The sequence below is a fragment of the Eublepharis macularius genome, chromosome 11 (genome assembly GCF_028583425.1).
Source record: "Eublepharis macularius isolate TG4126 chromosome 11, MPM_Emac_v1.0, whole genome shotgun sequence".
Lineage (NCBI taxonomy): Eukaryota > Metazoa > Chordata > Lepidosauria > Squamata > Eublepharidae > Eublepharis > Eublepharis macularius.
The window spans coordinates 70,810,263-70,829,292 of NC_072800.1; the positions used below are offsets into that span (position 1 = coordinate 70,810,263).

A 19,030-nucleotide genomic window follows, 5' to 3' on the forward strand; every position below is an offset into this window, starting at 1 on the left:
CAGATAACTGAAGATGGAGAAATAAACACAAGAATTCTAAATCACAGAGGTCAGAGAAGGCATAATTATACCATAAGTTTCTTAGCCTACCTCTGTTAGACTGCTCTAATTAGAAGAGCCTCCATTTTCTAGCTGGGTGAGAATTGCTTACCTTTCAGTATCAACACTCTGTCTATCATTTGCTTTGTAATCTTCCTAAGTAGCATGCTGCTCAAAGAGACCTTATAGTCCTGCCCAGGTAAGTCTAATTTTAAAATGAATACTGTAAATTCAGTGTGGCATGGCCAAATAAAATGTGCTATTTCAACTATGATCCCTGTGGTACTTATGAACAAGATGACTGACTGTTACTTTTAATTTATTTATTTAAAACATTTTTGGCCACTATTCTCTCTTACGGCACTTACGGGAGCTTACAACAGACATAAAAATACATTAAAAGTACTCCGTTTAAAATAACTGTCTAAAAATGGCCACTCCAGAACATGCCAGAAAGGAAGTATCATTAACTGTCAACTAGCCATGACAGGATTTCTGAACATTTGGTGGGTACTGATATTGTGTTTTGCATAAAAAAAATGCATTGATCAAAACCAGCATTTGATTTGGTGAGGGATTATGCACATCCCTCACAAAATGACATGGAACACAGGAACAATGTTCTGGTAGTTGCTGCTGTTGTTTAAATCAGCCCATTGGTACCAGCGCACACTTAATATTATACCGTTCTCTAAACCCTGTATTAATTATCACAGCACCTTTAATGTTATTTCACTCTATAAAGCCCCACCATAGAACACCATAAAGAAAAAGCACAATAGAACACCCAACACTCTACCGTTTGGCAGCCACAGATAAGGAAATCAAGAGAGGTGGGCAGCAAGCTATCTTCCAGACCAGCTTGTTCTCCATCCTGATTTTCTCAAAATGTTCCATGGAATCCCCCATCATACCTTGAAACCACTGATCGAAGATATAATTAAGTGCAGAACAAAATGTGAAATATTAGTATAGTTATAGCAGTTGATGCAGTTCCTGCATCCTTTTTTCAGTGGTGGAAAGCCATTCATGCACATGAACATGCAGATAGTTTAACTGAATCCTCATTTTTCAAGATGCCCTAGAAGACTACAGTAGTGAGTTGGCCAGATACATTACCATGATTTTGTCAACTTCCCTTTTAGAAGCCCTTGAGGAACAGGCAATGGTCAAGTTTGCTTCCCCCCGCCCCCGCTTCTGTGAATTTCCTCTTCAGCATCTCTAATGGAAAACCCCTAAAGTGTTTTTAACCTCAAGAAAACTTAACAGGCAGTTTTGGGGTCTTGTAGGAAAAACAGCCTAAGGACATGGTTATATTGAAAATGCAACATTTACTAAACTATTTGCAAGAGCCATTTAAGCAATATATGGAATGGAATATGGAGAATGGAAGGAGGAGGAATTAATTACGGGAAAAGATTAATCTGCACTGCACAGTCTTTACATGCTAATAGTTCTACGGCAGTGACATACAGAGATAACTGCAGTCCTATATGAATAAAAAGATTGCACACTTTGATCTTTACAACTATAGCTTTTATGAAGTGAATCTTAAATAGCAACAACTGTAATCAGTTTGACACAAGGGAATAATCTATGTATTAAATTATGTGATGGATAAGTCTGAGTGCATATAGCTCTTGGAAAAATGTGCCTTAAAACTGTAAGTGCAGTGCCACCTAATAAATATGTTTAAATAAACTCTGCCATTGTTTAAGTGAATTTGATACTTATTCAAACCATTCAACAAATATTTATGCAGATGAAATTCCTCTGCATAGGAGGCCCTGCATTAGCCTCAGGGAAATTAATGCAGACTGGACAGAAAGACATGCTTACAGGATAGCTGCCAATAATATTAGACACTAAATAAGCCATAATGAACCCTCAGAAGCCACAGATTAGTAGGAGAGGTCAGCCCAGAAAAGAAACACAGAAGTTTTTGCTAAGCCCTATGTCACAGGACTTCCTCCCCTTCCCCCAACATCTTTTTAAAATACTCCAAATAACTACACAGTCTAGCATGTTGCAGAAATATTGCAACACTGAGATACGAATACATGAAGCTGCCTTTTACTGAGTCAGGCCACTAGTCTATCAATGTTGGTATAATTCATTCTGACAGGTATCAGCCCTCCTGGGTCTCCACTCAAGGTCTTTCCCATCACCTACTGCCTGATTGTTGGAGCTAGCAGGGGTGCTCCATATGCTCTACCCACTGAGCCACAACCCTACACCAAGAGTTCAGAGGTGACCAAACGTGCATTTGTACAATTGATATTATGTTTCCTACTCATACAAACGGTAGGGAAGGGGCTGTGGCTCAGTGGATAAGCCCTCTTGCTTTGCATGCAGAAACTCCTGGTTCAGTTCCTGGCATCTACAGTTAAAAAAGGATGGGGCAGTAGGTGAAAGGCCTCTGGAGAGACCCTGGAGAGCTGCTGCCAGTCTGAGTAGACAATACTGATGTTGACGGACCAATTGTCTGATTCAATATAAGATCAGGGTAGCTTAACAGGGAAACTGTTGCTGGATTTGACCAAGATGATATCCTTATACACATAAATAGGACTAGCCTGGCCCACAACTACACATGCCACAAAAGGAGTCTGGAGGCCTAAGAATAGAACAATCTTGGAGAGGGGAATGAAACAAAAGAGTATAAATTTGAAGAGCAATTTAACCGTATCAGTAGATACAGGCGTCTGAGAACTGCATCAATGTCTGACCTCATGGAAGAGAGGTCATATCTTCACGGAAGTGAAAATATGATTCAACAATAGATGAACTGGTTAAGGGCCAAAAGATATCCATATGTATGAGAAACTTGTAATCACTAATTTTACATAGACTTCGGATGTTTCTACACATCCTTAAACGGATGGCCCAGTCCCCTTTTTGCGGACTGCAGGAAAGTGCATTCTCAGAAAAGGCGCCAAAAAAATGAAAGCCAAACAGCCTGCTACCATTTTGAAACTGGAGACAAGTGGAGTGAAGAGGAAAACCTGGCAGCGTTTGGTGAGTGGGCCGTCCCTTTAAGGACATGTGAAAACAGCCTTGGTTAAGCTAAAATGTAACCAGAATGAAGTAACAAATTTTTATACATTTGAAGATATTTCAAATATAGATAATAGCGTTTGGTGTTTGAAGGCATAAGAAAGTTAGCCAAGAATGTGAGCCCTTATCAAGTGGGACAGTTATTGTCAGAAGATGATTTTGAAACCCTATCAATATCAGTAGCTGAACTGATCGGGAGCTTCTTCTCAGAAGGGCTCCTTGCTTGTGACATGCGTACCTTTGGGTAAGATACTTTCTTGGACTCGTGTAATTGCTCTCCTTTAATGATCTATGTAGTTACAATGGATAGTATGATTTTCTGTTGATTGAGCTAAAACTGAGAAAGCTGAATAATCATGGTTTAATAAAGGCTTAGAATAGAACCAGAGATGCTATAATAGTATTACTTGTGTACTATACCTGATAAAGAACTTAAAACATTACTGCAAAGAGTTAAACAATTTGATACAGGAAAGCTAACTAGATGCATAGGACTTCATAAATGCATGCCTATATCTGAATCAGGCCTGACCAGAGTCATCCAGAACACATGGTTTAAAAAAACCCTCAGATGTAATGAAGAACTATGTCTGATTAACTATAATTTGTATCTTGTTTTAGCTCTTTTTTTAAAAGTTAATTTCATTTAAAAAGCTTTGAATTAGGATTAATTTCCACAACCACCAACATCCCAAAAGAGGTACACACACTACACTGTCCGTTACTGTTGTTAATTCTGTCCTGTCAAACTGCTTACGTTTTGTTCAACATTGTTTCGGCTCTGTATGAGATTTCAGCAATCGATATCCTATTGTATTGTCTATTAAATACTTCAGCTGTTGATTGTATTGAATTACACTTTGTAATCTGTCTTGAGTCTCCGTGAGAAAGGCAGACTATAAATAATGTAAATAAATAAGTGACCTTGCTAAAGCCTCTTGAAAAGGTTTAGAAAGCACTAATTGTTCACAATCTTTTAGCAGTTTGTACCAGCTGACTCAATCGCCCGCCTTCACAGTTCAAGCCAAGAGCTAAATGGAACAACGAGTTGCGCCTCTTGCCACAGCAGCAACTCCAGATTATGACACAATTAATATTAATAATAGACCAGTAAAATATTAAACAATAGGCTTAAACATAAATTGGCAGCATATATCCATAACGTGTCAACATCCAACCAGTTTTAAGAATGCCCTTGTGGCACTTGTGTCAAAACCCAACCATATTCCAAAACCAAAACCTGTGTCCCTTGATGGGGCAGGAATGGGAAGAATGGAACACAGTTTATGTTTTTATCATCTAGCTCATCTTGTGCACCTACAGAAATGATCTAAAGAAAATGGAATACCCATTTGAGCCAGAGGTATTTAATGTGCATAATATCCTCATGCCTAATTTTGCAACAAAGTGTTTACAATGCATTTTCATTATTAATATTTTTTTAAAAAAAATAACACTGGTTTAATCTTCATTTTTCTAAAACATGCTGATTTCTTAGAAGTCTCAGTAGGTTAAGATCTAAATGAACCTCACTAAAACAAGTACTGCAACTTGCAAGGCTTGGGGGCCAGAGTCAAAGATTTATTATTTATTTCTCAGCTTCTCTGAAATCTGGGCATTCATTTTTTATTTTTATTTTTTACTTCATTTATAGCCTGCCCTACTCACCAATGGGGACCCGAAACAGCTTTCCTCATTCTCCTCTCCTCTATTTTTTCCTCACAACAACCCAGTGAGGCAGCTTAGGCTAAGAATTTTTGTGACTGGGCCAAGGTCACCCAGCAAGCTTCCACAGTAGAGGAGAGAACTGAACTTGTCTCCCCGAGATGCTGGTCTGGTCTTCTAACTACTACACTGTGCTGGCTCTTCATCAAGCAAGAAAGTTTTAACAAGGCTATCATTGTCACACTGCACACTTCACTGCATTAGACAAAATTGGAAGAAGGGAAGCTGAAGACTGCAAGATGGAACACGTTCTTCACTCATATTCAGAGTCCATGAGGCTTATGTCCAGGGCTTTTTTTCAGCAGGAACGCGGTGGAACGGAGTTCCGGAACCTCTTGAAAACAGTCACATGACTGGTGGCCCCGCCCCCTGATCTCCAGACAGAGGGGAGTTTAGATTGCCCTCCGTGCCGCTCCAATCTAAACTCCCCTCTGTCTGGAGATCAGGGGCCGGGGCCACCAGTCATGTGACCATTTTCACTGAGGGCAACCCACTGATTTCCACCACCTCTCTTCCCAGAAAAAAAGCCCTGCTTATGTCACTGATAAGACATCACTGATTTTTCTAGGGTTAAAGGTAATTACATACAGAGAAAACAAACTTTTTAAAAGGCCCTCTTAAAAGCCGACTATAAGTAAAGCTCTCATTTTTAAGTTTAACAAATCTACCACTGGATACTCTCTTGACTAGGCGTCCCAAATCTTTTTGAGCCTGTGGACACCTTTAGAATCGTGAGAGAGGGTGGTGCATGTCACCATCAGCTGGGCAGTGGTACACTGGACAACTGTCCAGCTGACTGGCAGCAGGCCAAGGTGGGAACATCTTTTCTTGGCAGGATCTGCCAAGAAAAGGCCCACTTTCCTCAAACACAGGTGCAAGTCAGAAAAGGCTCTGGTGGGTACACTGCACCCATAGACACCACAGGGGAGATCACTCCTCTTGACTGACCAGTTCTCATTCCACTTTTATATGTCTGAGAGGTTCAGAGGTCAATTCCTGACTTGTTGATCTATTAGCAAAGTTGCGAAGGTAGTAGTATCAAAATTGTAAATGAGACACGGCAGCAAGATCTGGTTAGTAACTTCAATCTCCTACTGCAGCTCCTATCCAAGAACACACTTCAACGTGCCCCACAAACTTCCCTTCCAGACTACTCCCTCTGTCAATGAGGAAATGTCATTAAATGTTGCAAATCTACATCATGGATAACTCATCATCACAGGTGGCACCAATAAAGGCATACTGGATCAGCTGTGGACCTGTACAGTTAAAGGAGGCTTTATGCATGGCCAATAGAACTCTTGGAGGCAGCTGATCTTCAACAGACTGTCACCGCATGGAGAAAGTAACACTGGTGGACTGCTCCAGGACAGTCCCAGGCCTCCACTGCTGGAGTACAGGTGTGACCTAAAAAGCAGGCCAGGCAACCACCTTTCCCGTTCTAATTCTGGCGGCATTAACTGAACAGCCAGCTCACAGGGGAAGATTAACACAGAGAGTCTATCAAAGTAAAGATCTAATTTTAAAGGGTTTAGTCTAAGCACACAGTGGCTAGCAAGTGAGTGGAAACGCAGAACACAGAAACAAAATGAAAATTCAGTTTTTTGATACCCCAACTTATAATGCTTTTCTAATCATTGTGTCTCCTTTGTAAGATGGGTGTAAAACTCAGCAGCTAAAAGCTGATGGAAAAGGCAGACCCCCCCCCACATTTCTTGCTAGTCTTTATTTCAGGAGTTCCGTGGGAAGAAGGGAGTACATCTTTGATCAGTTGGGAGGGGGGGCTTATGCAAACATTTCCTACTAAAGTGTATTAATCTGGGCCCTTTTGCAGAGAGTCTATGAATTTTTGCACCTAAAACTTTTGGGGTTGTATGCAAAGTTAAGAGCAAGGTGCAGAGGTGCTTCCAAGGTGTCAAGACAAGAGATGACTTTCTATTGTCCTCCCCTGAACAATGTTATTTTGACAGTCACCTAGGTGTCCAAATCCTGACCACTTATGAGATTGGCCCTAGCTCCCAAAACAGAACTTTGCTTAGCTAAGATCCTCTACAAAACTGGCCGCTCTTGAAGCAAAACAGGTGTTCATCACAGTATCTTTTGCATTATGGCCTTTTAGCTTCACCAAGGGTTCTTTATTCTTGTGACAGAACATGGTTGGGCACATGCACATATGTATTTATCTGTATGCCAACTGAGGGTAACACAGCATGCATCTAACAGAATGAATGATAGTCCACAAAACCATAAGCAACAATTAATCTGTTAGTCTTTAAGGAGCCACAAGGATTTTTCTTTCCCCTTTGATAATAAATCATGTCAAGCGTTGAATTCCCACCAAGTGCAATCTATAAAATAGCCTCTAAAGTTTCCAAGGAAAAACCAAGGGTTTAAAGCAGGGCTCAGGAACCAAATATAACTCTGTATGCACATGGAGGTGTTCACCTCGTCCCTCACTACTGCAGCTGTCAGACGGTAGCAAAGCAGGGGGCAAGCTCAGGCTGTCATGGGAGCTACAGAATTTAGCGAAGGTGTGGAAGATCCCCATGCTGAGCCCTCACCCTGCCTTGCCACTCACAAGATGGCAGCCACCCATGAACAACCCAAAGGACCAATGAGTCCAAGTATCTTTAAGCCCCATGAGCTAGGAAGGTAAGACGAAGACCTGAGTCATAAGGCAGGGATAGGGAGGCTTGAAAAGGGAATTACGATTCGTCACTGCCCTAGGAGGAGATAACAGGCAATCAGGATTGATAGAAGACAGCCTGAAGGTATACATAAAGGTGAACTTTACTAGTGCTATATAAGCCTCAAAGATACAAGGAAAATGATGCAGCAGCAGAAGTCCCATTAGAAAAGACTGGAGTACGGACTCCAACAATTAACTGGGAATACCAAGGCAACAAGGATTCTATGAGAAATGGATGCCTCTTATTGAGTATATCACCAAAAGTGACATCCAACCATTAAATACATTTTATCAGACAATACTAGATACTTAAACCAAGGAGAGAACAGAATTGGAAAACTATTAATAGATGATGTCAAATCTCTTACTTTACATAAAGCAAAAAGTCTTAAAAGGTTATATGCATAAACAAAAATTATTGATTAAAATATGTAATAGGTTAGTTGAAACTCTCATCTTTTAAAATGGCATACATATAGGGGTCATAGTATATATGCAGTTGTATTATTGTAGCTCTAACAATATGTAACAATTCTAATGACATGTTTGTAAATGTTTTTGAAAATGTAATAAAACTTATTTTTAAAAAAGACTGGAGTACAAATATTATTACAGAATACTAATATTAACACAATATAAATATAAACATAAATATATCAATATTCACTAGCATATTTTCAGTCATGCAGATGGACATACTTGTTTTCTGTTGATCTTGCTCTGAATGTTGACACAGTTTAGCTCTTTAGCAAATCCCAGTATACCCTCAACATTTTATAAAATGCAAGCTTAGCTAACTAAAAAGAGGAAATTTTGAAAGCAGGTTTCATTTCTAACCTTTAAAAAATAGCATTAATTTACTACTTAATATGAAACTGTATGCAAAAAGTAATGGAATTCTCAGACAGATCATTTTGAACCTCCCCCCCACCATACACACACACACACACACACACAACTGTTGTTCAAAGTAAGGGCTTCAGCATCAACTTCCCTTATCTTTGTGGTTTACTTAAGAACAGCAACTCAGTAACTTCTCTGATGAAAGATTACCTGGGAAATATGGTTGATTGAGGACTCCATTCTCCGGAGCTGTGATGCTTGGATGTCCAGTAGTTGGAGCACATTATTTGCCAGTGCATTGATCTGATAAGCAACACTGGCTAAAGACTGAGTTGTGTATGCTTTGGTCTCTTCTAATGCTTTCCTTTTGTCTGGAGCCTGTAGGAGAAAGTGGGGAGGGGAGAGGAGAGAGAGGGGGAAATATTTGTTATTTTTTAGGTTCGGAAGGAAGGAAGAAACAAGACACTGTTAAAACATTTAGATCACCCAGAAAGACCTTATTACTTGGTTACACAATCAGATAAAGTAGAACTAGAAATCTCTATCACCCAGAGAGAAGATAGAATAAAAAGCTAAAAACATATGGTCTTGTTTAAGGAACTCTGCCACTAGTTCAAGAGAAAAATAATTCACTGAAACAACACCTTTATAACGCTCTCATATCATTTTTTTTTTGATGGGTGAGATGCCAGGTAAACACTCCCAATACTCCTACAGTGTATTCCTGTCTTTCCCCACAACAAAGGCGTGTGTGTATTCCTCCTTTACAAGTGGCTTCAAAAAACCAGTCGTACAACTATATATACCGGTTATTGCAATTGGATGGATGGAGACTAATGAAGCTAGAATGTTTTTTGGAGAAAAACTTCATTATGAAAACTATGAACCTATGAAGATGCCTTAAACTGAACACTAGTCTAGCAAAGGTCAGTATTGCTTACCCTGAACCAGTGGTCGTTCATATCTAATACTTGAACCTTAAGAGGAGATGCCAGGGAGTGAATACAAAACAAGATGCTCTAACCAGTAAGCCTCAGCTCCTATCTCTTATATCTCTCCTTAGGGAGGTATGGAAGGAAGATAACTCGCCCACCTAGATCTCTCCCTGGAAAAAACAGCATTTCCATTCTTGTGATCAGTACAGCTGCATCCATTTTCTCCTCGTCTCCCATAGTTAGTGTAAGAATGTTTGCAAACAGAAGTGGAGGTTACAGAGATTCAAACAAAGAGTATGTACTTGAGCAGTCACATTCAATGGTTATGAGAAATGAAAACGGTATGCCATTGTTATGTATTGCTTGAGTAGAACAAAGGCTCCTGAGGCCTACAAAGCTATTGGTGTTTGGGTGCCGGCAAGGCCAATCAGAACTGTTGCCTTGTAGCCAATCGCTGTGCTGAAAAATAGATACTTGTATATAGTTCATGCAAATGAAGGATTCTAGCTGCTTACATTGTATTGGTTGTTGTACAAGTGGGTGTGGTTTCTACAAGTATAAATTGGGTTACTGTTGAACCTGAGGCTTCAGTCTGTCTGCTTCCAGTTTTCAATAAAGATGTTCATCCTAATAAAGAGCTGTTAATCTCAATATACAATAGCCATTATTATTCTTATTCCTATGGTGCAGATAAGTTGCTGAAGCTGAGTATGGGTTCCTTAAACCCATCTAGTAAGTTAATGGCTGACAAAGCTACAAGCTAGCACAATTAGCTGTGAGGTCACACGAGTTCTCAAAACAGAATTAGTGATGAGAAAAATGCCACCGAGTGATGAAACAGAAATCCTAATCCAGTTTTTCAGTGTGATCCTTACATCACGCAGGCTCCCCTGGAACAGGGAGGCTCACAAAAAGTTGCAATGTTTTATGTTGACTTTTCCAAAAAAATTACAATTCACAAAATGAACCCCCCCCTCCCCCACACACAAACAAAGGTACTGGTAACTTTGATGTACTCATCCACCGGTTTGTCCTCAGCCAGCATCCAGAAGGACCCCCTTATCAATAATTCACATTAGGGTCATGTCTAACTTGACAAGATTTAAAGCCTCTGAACTCTTGGAATGTTGACTTGGGGGGGGGCAGTTGAAACCACACTTTAGCCAGATGTACAGGCAATATTTCTATAACCTAACAACAGTTGAATGAAATGTGGCACTAGGTTATATGCCTCCTTCCTTCCCCTCCAGGCACACATTTCCCTTCTCTTTCCCTAACCCAGAGTCAGCATAAGCCTAAATTAATATTAATCACACTATCTGCTTACTGGAAAAGCCAATAATGTTAGAGAAGATGGAAGGCAGTAGGAAAAGAGGAAGACACAAAATAAGATGGCTTGACTCAACGGAGAAAGCCACAGTCTCCAGTCTGCAAGATCTAAGATATGAATTATTGACCTCCAAAATGTCCTCATTAAGTCAGAAGTGACTTGCTAGCACATAACATGCATATACACAAATCTCATAGGTCTTTAAGATGCTACTGGACCCAAATCTTGCTGTTCTAATACAGATCAACATGGCTACCCACCTGAAACTAGACACATCCACACTTAGCTTTAACCAAGATATGCAAACCCATTTTAAACCATGGATTGAAGCTAACTATGGTTAGATGGTGGTTTGCAAACCCTGGCGACAGAGAACGATGTAGTTGTCAGACTGTTCAACTAGAATCTGGGATAAGCTAATTAAAATCCCCACACCACCATGGAAATCTGCTGGCTAACCTCCAATTAGTCAAACTCTTGCATCCACACCTACCTCACAGGGTTGTTTCGAGGATAAAAGGACTAAATAGGCTATTCTATCTTTTTTTTAAAGAATGTGATAAAAGCCTGCTAAACAGAAGTGTGGAAGTAATGCTGCACTCTGGTTATCTCTGAAAATGCTAGGGAGAGGGAGGGAGTCTACAAGCAAGTACGTGCCCCATCAACCAGCCAATGAAAATGTTACATATGCACTGGGCTGTAGAACCATAACACCGGCAGACAAAGGATGGACACAGTGAAAGAACAATCTTTTGCCTTTTCAGGATTATTAGTATCGAAACAAGTAAACAACTCAGACACATTACTGTTTTGAAAGTAATGAAGGAAGTATATCAGTTCCTTTTACAGCAGCACTCCATAGCTACCAAAGTGCTTCTGTCAAAGCAGGAAATATTACTATTGACAAATTGAAATGCAAAAGCAGGAAGGCTTGTTTTTCAGCTGCTTAAAAGGAAAAGAAAAAACCACACACACACACAGATCTATGCAATTTTAAATCTGAGAAATGAAGCGAGCTTATCAGGAAACGCTGTTTTCAGCTGGCACTCAAGCCAAGCTTTGTATTTCCGGACTCCAGTTCATATAAACTTATACCTTCAACCTTGCTTCATTGTTCATCTACAGATATTGTGCCCACCATTAAATAGTGGTTTATTTGGCCAATGGGATGAAGAAGAAAGCAGGCAAGAAAAGATTCTTCTGTTCACAGGAAAAGCAAACAGAGCCAGGACAACATGATTATAGGTCTGTGGCCCTGTGCAACTGCTCCAAACCATCTATTTCCACAGCTGTTCCTGCCCCCCTAAGCCAGGCTTTCACACAGGATATTTACATTAACCTTAATTTATAATGCTACTTCAATAAAAACAGTATTTGTGCTTGCTGGGAAAATGCCAACCACCAAGCAAGAAGATAACTGAATAGACAACTCTGTAGACTGTGAATTTATCACACTCTCAGAATTGTCAGTTTTCCGTCATGGCTATTGTATTTTGGATAGACCCCACCCCCAAGGTCTGCCAAGTTCCCTGTGAGGCCTGAATTGTGCATCTAAATAGAGATGCAGATGCGTCTTACACCTAGTAGTTATATCTCCAGGGGGAATGTATATTTTTCATTTACTATTCAGTCTCTAGTGGCACCTCTGTGTAACCTGAAACCTTACAAGCATGTCCTGCTTGCAATCTAATTAAATGTCTGCTAAAACTAGCTTCCTCCATTTTGGTACAAGGAGATCTCCTGACTGGCTGTTACTCAGACATGTCTTCATAGCTGCATCAGCACTATGTCCTGGCACGCCATGATTTCTTTTTTCTGCCTAAGCTTTTAGAAAGAAGAATCTTGAGTGACTCAAACACCAGTTGGTCCAAATAATGTCACTTACATGTTTATTCCTCCTATTCTGCTTTTAATCAAAACGTTGCTATAATTTTCACCTGTGGTAAAATAAAGATAGCGATGTAGCCCAATCTAGGCTCTCTCTTGCCTGGGCACTCAAATCATCAGTCATCTGGAGAAACATTAAGAACCAACTGCATTTGAAGGCCTGCAACAGGGGCCCTTTTGAGTCTGTGGGCATCTCTGGAATTCTGGCATAGGGTGGTGGGTGCAGCCCAATAACAGCTGCTGCAGGAGGTGGAACCAACTATAAAATAGTTGCAATGGGAGGGGGAGTCACAACAAACACAGAAAACCCAAGTGTAGGGGAGAAGAGGGGTAATTTAAAATATATACTGGGGAAAAGGGGAGAGAGAGAGAGAATAAAACCAACACTGTGGTGGCAGCTGCCAGCCTTGGCCTACAACATGAAGGCAATGTCGTAAGGAGCTTGTATTGATTAATGCTTTTTAACACCTTGCAGCGTTCAAAGAAGCCAATAAAAGAAAGATCTCACTGTCACCTAGTATCCATAAAGCAGCAAAATAGATTGATTTTAGAGAGAAACATGGTAGGCTCAAAAAAGGGCTTTGAGATCAAGGAGAAAGGGTTTGATTACAGAAGGATGTGTTTTGAATGAGGACTACAATGTTTATAAAGAGAGGAAAGAAAAACACGGCATAGGACAGAACGCAACATCATGAAGTTTGATGTAAGGTTTAAGCAGAAAGGAAGGGTTTTCCTTTTTTAAAAGCAGCCACGTAAATGGTTGGAGCCACTTGACTAAAAGTATAAATTTGAAATTTAAGACAGGGCATACTCTGATTTCAAGATTAATTTTTTAAAAAGATTTTCTAACATCAAAGGAGTAAGGGTTTAATTCTTGGCTACTCCCCCAGGAATGTTCCCCCCCCCACCCACCCATACTGCTTATTCAGTCAGGTAGCGTCAATGGTATAAAACACGTTTTCATGCCAAATTTAACTGGGAATGCATTTAAAAATACACTTAAGAGCCCTGAGCACTCAATGCCACATTTAAACTCCGTCATCTTGCCTGTCCATGCAGAACTAGCATGCCAGCAATCTTTGGCCCTTATGAGTGTCATGCCAGAGTAATATCCGAAAGAGCCAGTAACCTGGTTTAGACACAACATTAGCTGAAACAAACATTACAGAGCTGCAACTTTTTAAAATACATGCATGGTATCGTGTTTCAAAGTTAGGCTTCAGAATACGGTAACTACCCATTCAATGTATTCTGTCTCTAAGGATTACATCTTACTGCCCATTCACATGTGATGTCCCTGCTTGACACTTAAGGAATGAAACAACAGAACCTATCGCTATGCATGACAATCACTCCAGCTTCAATCAGAATTTAGGCAAGGGCAAATTCAATGGTATTTGGTTCCCGCAGCATCTCTTTGGAATTCAGGTTTGGATTTTCCTGGGATTTCAGGATTGTATGAGCTCCATTATTGTCTAAGGAGAGGCTGGGGTGGGGGCTGGAGCCACTGTTTTCCAACCAAATGATGCCAAAATTGCAGGGGAGCTGATACTGTTTGTTCACTAAAGATTCTCAAGTTTCAAGTGAATTGGACCAAGCAGTCCACTTCTACATGCCCCTGAACAAGGTGCTCCCATGTCTTGCTTTCCCAGGAAATCCACGGAAAACAAGACACCTGCTTTATCTGACTGTAAGCACCTGAACACGAAAAACTATTTGGATTGGGGGGGGGGGGGTAGAGAATCATAATGCCTAACAATTTCAGATTTGTGTAACCATTCCAGAAAAATCATGGTAATAGCTCAAAATAAATATTTCCGTGTATAGTTTCAGCTCAGGAATTCCAGAACGCACACCCCTAGTGGAGAGCAGTACTAAGCGTAGCTTCATACGTTTATGAGATGCTTGCATCATCAAGTGACACGGGAGGTATGTGTAGCCAAGCCTTTAGTATTAAGTAACCTTTACTACAACACACTGTAAGTAGTAAGTAACTTGGGACTACAAGGGTATCTATCACAAGAAATTCAAGCAGAAAATAAGAGCAGCCTTGCTAGATCAGATCAATAGTCCAACGCATCCAGAATCCTGTTTCCAACAATGGCCAGTGAAATGTATCAAGAAAGATCATAACAGGAACACAGAAAACAGCCCTCACCTGCTGACAGCTCTCTAGCATCTGAAACGCAAAGACATTCTAAGTTAGAACCCAGAAGGCCTCATTCAGCAATTATGGCCTCCAGAAAGCCACCCAGCCCCCTTTAAAATCCATCGTAGGCCATGAACATCATGGCCGTGAGTACAAGTCTCCTACTATCTGAAACTGATTGTAGTACTTTAAAAGTCATTAGAAGGCACTGTAAAGCTCTTTTATTCGCTAGGGCTTTTAATAGGCTGTAAGCTGCAGGCATGGGGGGGGGAGTCATTGGAGTTTTATTGTACTTTGAATGTTTTTTTTTTTAATTTGGAACTGTAAGCTGCCTTGAGCCACAAGGCAAAGGTAGGGCATAACATTTTAAATAAGTAGCTACTGACCCTGAGCAATAGAGTCCCACATCTAGCAGTACATCTAGCATTAAAATTGGTTGTTCTCTAAGAATTTAACATTTATTAATTTCAAAATAGTTACAACATCTGTAACTTGAATTGCTGCCCACTGCACAATACTAACATACAGTCTGTAAACCTACATCCAATTATGCCTGTGTCTCCCTAATTGAAATCAGCAGGTTCTCAGACATTAACCGGATTGCTGCCAGTAAAGTGCCTTACTTCCAAAAAGATTTGGCTTGCAGACCACACTCTCCTGAAGATAAAGTGAAGACGAAAGTTGAGGTTAGACTTCAAGGGCCATATGATTTATGCTTTGCACATATCTCACAGATTGTGCCTCTCCGCAAGTTAGAGATATATCTGTTGTCAAGTTACAGATGTGAAGTGTAACTGGGCTGGAGTTTCAAGGTTTTACTCCAGCCTTATCATTTACCACTTGTTTCTTTGCTGCAAACAGTCAGACAAGAGCTGCCAGGTGACCAGAAAATTTCTCACTGTTATGGGAAATAATGCTAAATATTCACCACCACCCCACAGTGCTGCACAGAGGACTTTGCTAGGACAACTGCACATGTGCTCTTTCATCCTCTCTTATCTAAAACTACTGGCTGTTTAAAAGGTGGAACAAAATCAAAATCATGTGTGGGGATGGAGGTTATCATTTAAGCACCCTTTTTTAGATTTCTGGAAGAATCACGTTATGTGGAGTACTGTCCTATGTAATGGTATATGTAATTTTTTTTACTGCTGTAACTCATTAAGAGTTATTGAAAACTGTATTTTTAATGTTGTTTTAAATTTTAGGTCTTACGACTTGTATTGTCTTTCCCTTGTATTATTTCATACAGAAAACAAAAACGTTAAAGTGCATGCAACCCATTAAGTTATACTGTGGTAAATATTATTGCCGAAAAGAAATGCCAAAATGCATTTGGTTATACCCTGCACAGCTCTTCACAAGAAGCAAATTAGATTACTTTAATGAGTTTACATATGACTTAAAGGATCTGCCCTCACCACATTTTACTTAGCACAAGATGTTATAACCTGCCAAATCTTGCCATGACAGACAGTGGCCAGTGTGCACAATTTTATGCAACTCACTTCTGCTAATTCATTTTCCTTTATTATTTAAGCGTTCTGAGAAATCTGTAGAATTTAATTTTCACTTCCTGGCAAACCAAGGAGTTAGCCATTTGCATGTCTTTCCCATGTTCATTTTTAATCCCATTCATTCTTGGACTGATGAATGAAACTCTACTCCCACCACTTTTGCTACCTGCCACTTCATCAGTCTATGAAACAGACATATGCAGGGTCCAAGAATATAAACAATCTTAAGTAGCAAATCTACCTATTTTAAGTCTTTACAGGAGAGTATGGCTCTGTTCCTAGAACTACATTATGTCACATTCCACAATATTTAGAGTTTATTGCAAACTCTTATATCCTCAGGTTTCCTTTGAAAATGAAAAACATGTTTCCAGTCCTTAGTGAGGCCAAGAAACTGTAAAGACACAGTGGCAGCAACTATTATAGTTTCAGAAACATAGAAGTCCGTAAGAAGCATTTTTGTGCTGTGTGTGTCTCCCTGTCTTCTTCCCCAAGTTAGCATCCCTTTCAGCTTGCAAATACATGTAGAGTCAACAAGAACTGTCTTCAGGCACCTCAGCAAGACAGCCTTCTTCATGAAGGATCTTACACAACACCTTGCAAAAAAGGGGGAGGGGGAAGCCAAGATGGCATTCTTAAGGAAGCGGGCAGGACTGTTTCTCAAGCTTACGGGGAGGGAGCAAGAGGTCAGTCCTGTACGCCCAAATTCAGAACAGATTGCTTGTAATCTGCACACTTCCCGCCTCCACCGCCACACCATTCCTTCTGGGAGGTCAATCCCATATGCTGCCTCTGGAAGGGAAGCCAGTCTTAAACAGGAGCCTGTTTTAACACGATGTGCCAACTGGACAGACTTGCCTTTTCCTTGTCCCTCTTGCAAAGGCAGAATGTTCCTCACCTGCCTCACTGCATTCACTCAGCCAGGCAAAGAATGGAACTGGCTGCTGCAGTTCTCTCCCCATTCCTTTCCTTCTGCAGGGGAGCAAGAGGGACAGGAGAGAGAAAACACAAATGGCCAGATTACTTTTGCTTTGTATCCCTCTCCAAGAATGGAAGCCCATCAAACTTCATGGAGACTGCTGTCTACCCCAGTTTCTTCCGCTACCCAAACGTCAAGCCTTTAGCTCTTTAAAATGCAACATCTGGAGACAACCATTGGACAATTCCTGCATCTCATTTGAAATCAGGCCTCCAGCTTTTCTGCCTTTACCAGGGCCACATCTGCCCAATGCCTGCTCAGAAGTGCAAAACCATACAAGCGTGCTTGTTCGCCTGCAGCCACCATTAGCCCCTGTGCCGGAGAAGCAGCTCGGCTCCAAAGGTCGCCAATACCATCTTCCTTTTGTCTTCCAGAAGAAGTAAGACAAAAGGCTCTAGGTGTCCCAATTTGTTCTGGACGTGGCAAGGGGAGGGGACAAGTGTTGGGAATGAAACAGACTTCAGAGGAAGAAGGCTCAGGAACATGGATCTGGTTGTCCATGAGGAACTCTAAACAGCAACGCTCTCATGACTTACTTTTTTTGCTAAGCAGGTGAAAACACACCACCTCCTGCCATGAAATTCTGAATAGCTGGTTTAGTATCTAGGCAAGCATCCTAACATACATGATGTCTGCTAAAGGGGTTGGTGGGAAATGAGACAAAGGGAAATGCAATAAGGCTACTGACATGAAACAATAGTTTTCTCTGGCATTCATATACTGGGGAGAGACAAAATATGGTGTGTATTAAGTATGAACAAAAGGCATGCAGCAGTATGCTCAGGGCATGCATACTATAAGGTGAAAGAAATCTCATACTATAAAGTGCTATAATAAGCAATGAGCAGGACCAGCTGCTCAGAGACCAAAGTCCTAACACCTGGGCAATCTTCCATGCTCTCTGAGGAATGAGCAGCCCGTCTTTGTAGCGGCTTCATGGGCAAAGCTTCATTCAGTGCCCTGGCAGTAGAAAAAGAATCATGCTCTGTCATCAAGGGATCCTTTGCTGTACAGAGCTAGCAATGCTCTAGTCACACATGAAGCCAGCAGCAGCACTCCAGGGTCTTTAGCAGAATCTCTCTCATCACCTACTGCCTGGTCTGTTTAACAGGAGATGCTGGGAATTGAACCTGGGACCTTCTGCATGCAAGGCTGAGGCTCTTCCACTGGGCTGCAGCCCCTCCCTGGCAGAAAGCTTCAGGGAGAAGAAAAACTTGGAAGTCTATAAGGTGCCACACAACTCCTATTTATTTTTGCTGTAACTTCCTCTGGAAGTTGCCAGCCATATGGATTTTGACATTGTTAAGCCTAGCCAGACTTCAAGGAGGAAAGATTCTCCAACTCTCTCTGAGCTCTCCGGCTCAGCAGGATTCATCTGGTATACAGCCAAGACGACAATTGAGAGAAGGGGGGAAGAGATGAGAAGGAAAGAGAATAAACACAGGAAATAGCAAAAGAGATGCAGCCAACTCATTTGTCTTAAGATGTTTTTCAAGTCAAACCAAAAGAAAAGCCTGCCTCACATCCACAGTTTCTCATATATCCTCATTCCTACTGGAATTAATGAAGTTGTGCAAAAGTCTATTGACTCAGACCACCAGCCTGGGAAGTGTTGGCTTTATTGAATATACACTTTGGGCGGCTGGAACACATGAATCCACCTGACAGTGAGGCAGACTCCTGGCCTATCAAGCTCAGTGCAGTCTATTGTGACTAGCAAGTTTCTCCAGGATCTCAAGTAGAGGGTCTTTCAAATCACCTACAACCTGAAGTCATTGAACTGGAGATGATAGGGACTGAACATCTAAGACCTTCTCCATGCAAAGCCATGGCTTCACCTCTTCCATTCCGTTGTCAGTCAATATCTCCATATGCAGCAG

The 19,030-nt window shown here is 40.9% G+C and overlaps 1 protein-coding gene across 8 annotated transcripts in view; it reads right to left on the reverse strand.

Moving 5' to 3' along the window:
* Window positions 1–19,030, reverse strand: part of ABI1 (abl interactor 1) — a 127,902-nt gene that overhangs the window by 73,733 nt on the left and 35,139 nt on the right. For all 8 annotated transcript variants that reach the window (XM_054991101.1, XM_054991100.1, XM_054991099.1 and 5 more), the window contains exon 2: window positions 8,564–8,731. In XM_054991101.1, coding sequence (XP_054847076.1) covers window positions 8,564–8,731 — 168 coding nt within the window. The remainder of the gene's footprint in view (window positions 1–8,563; window positions 8,732–19,030) is intronic.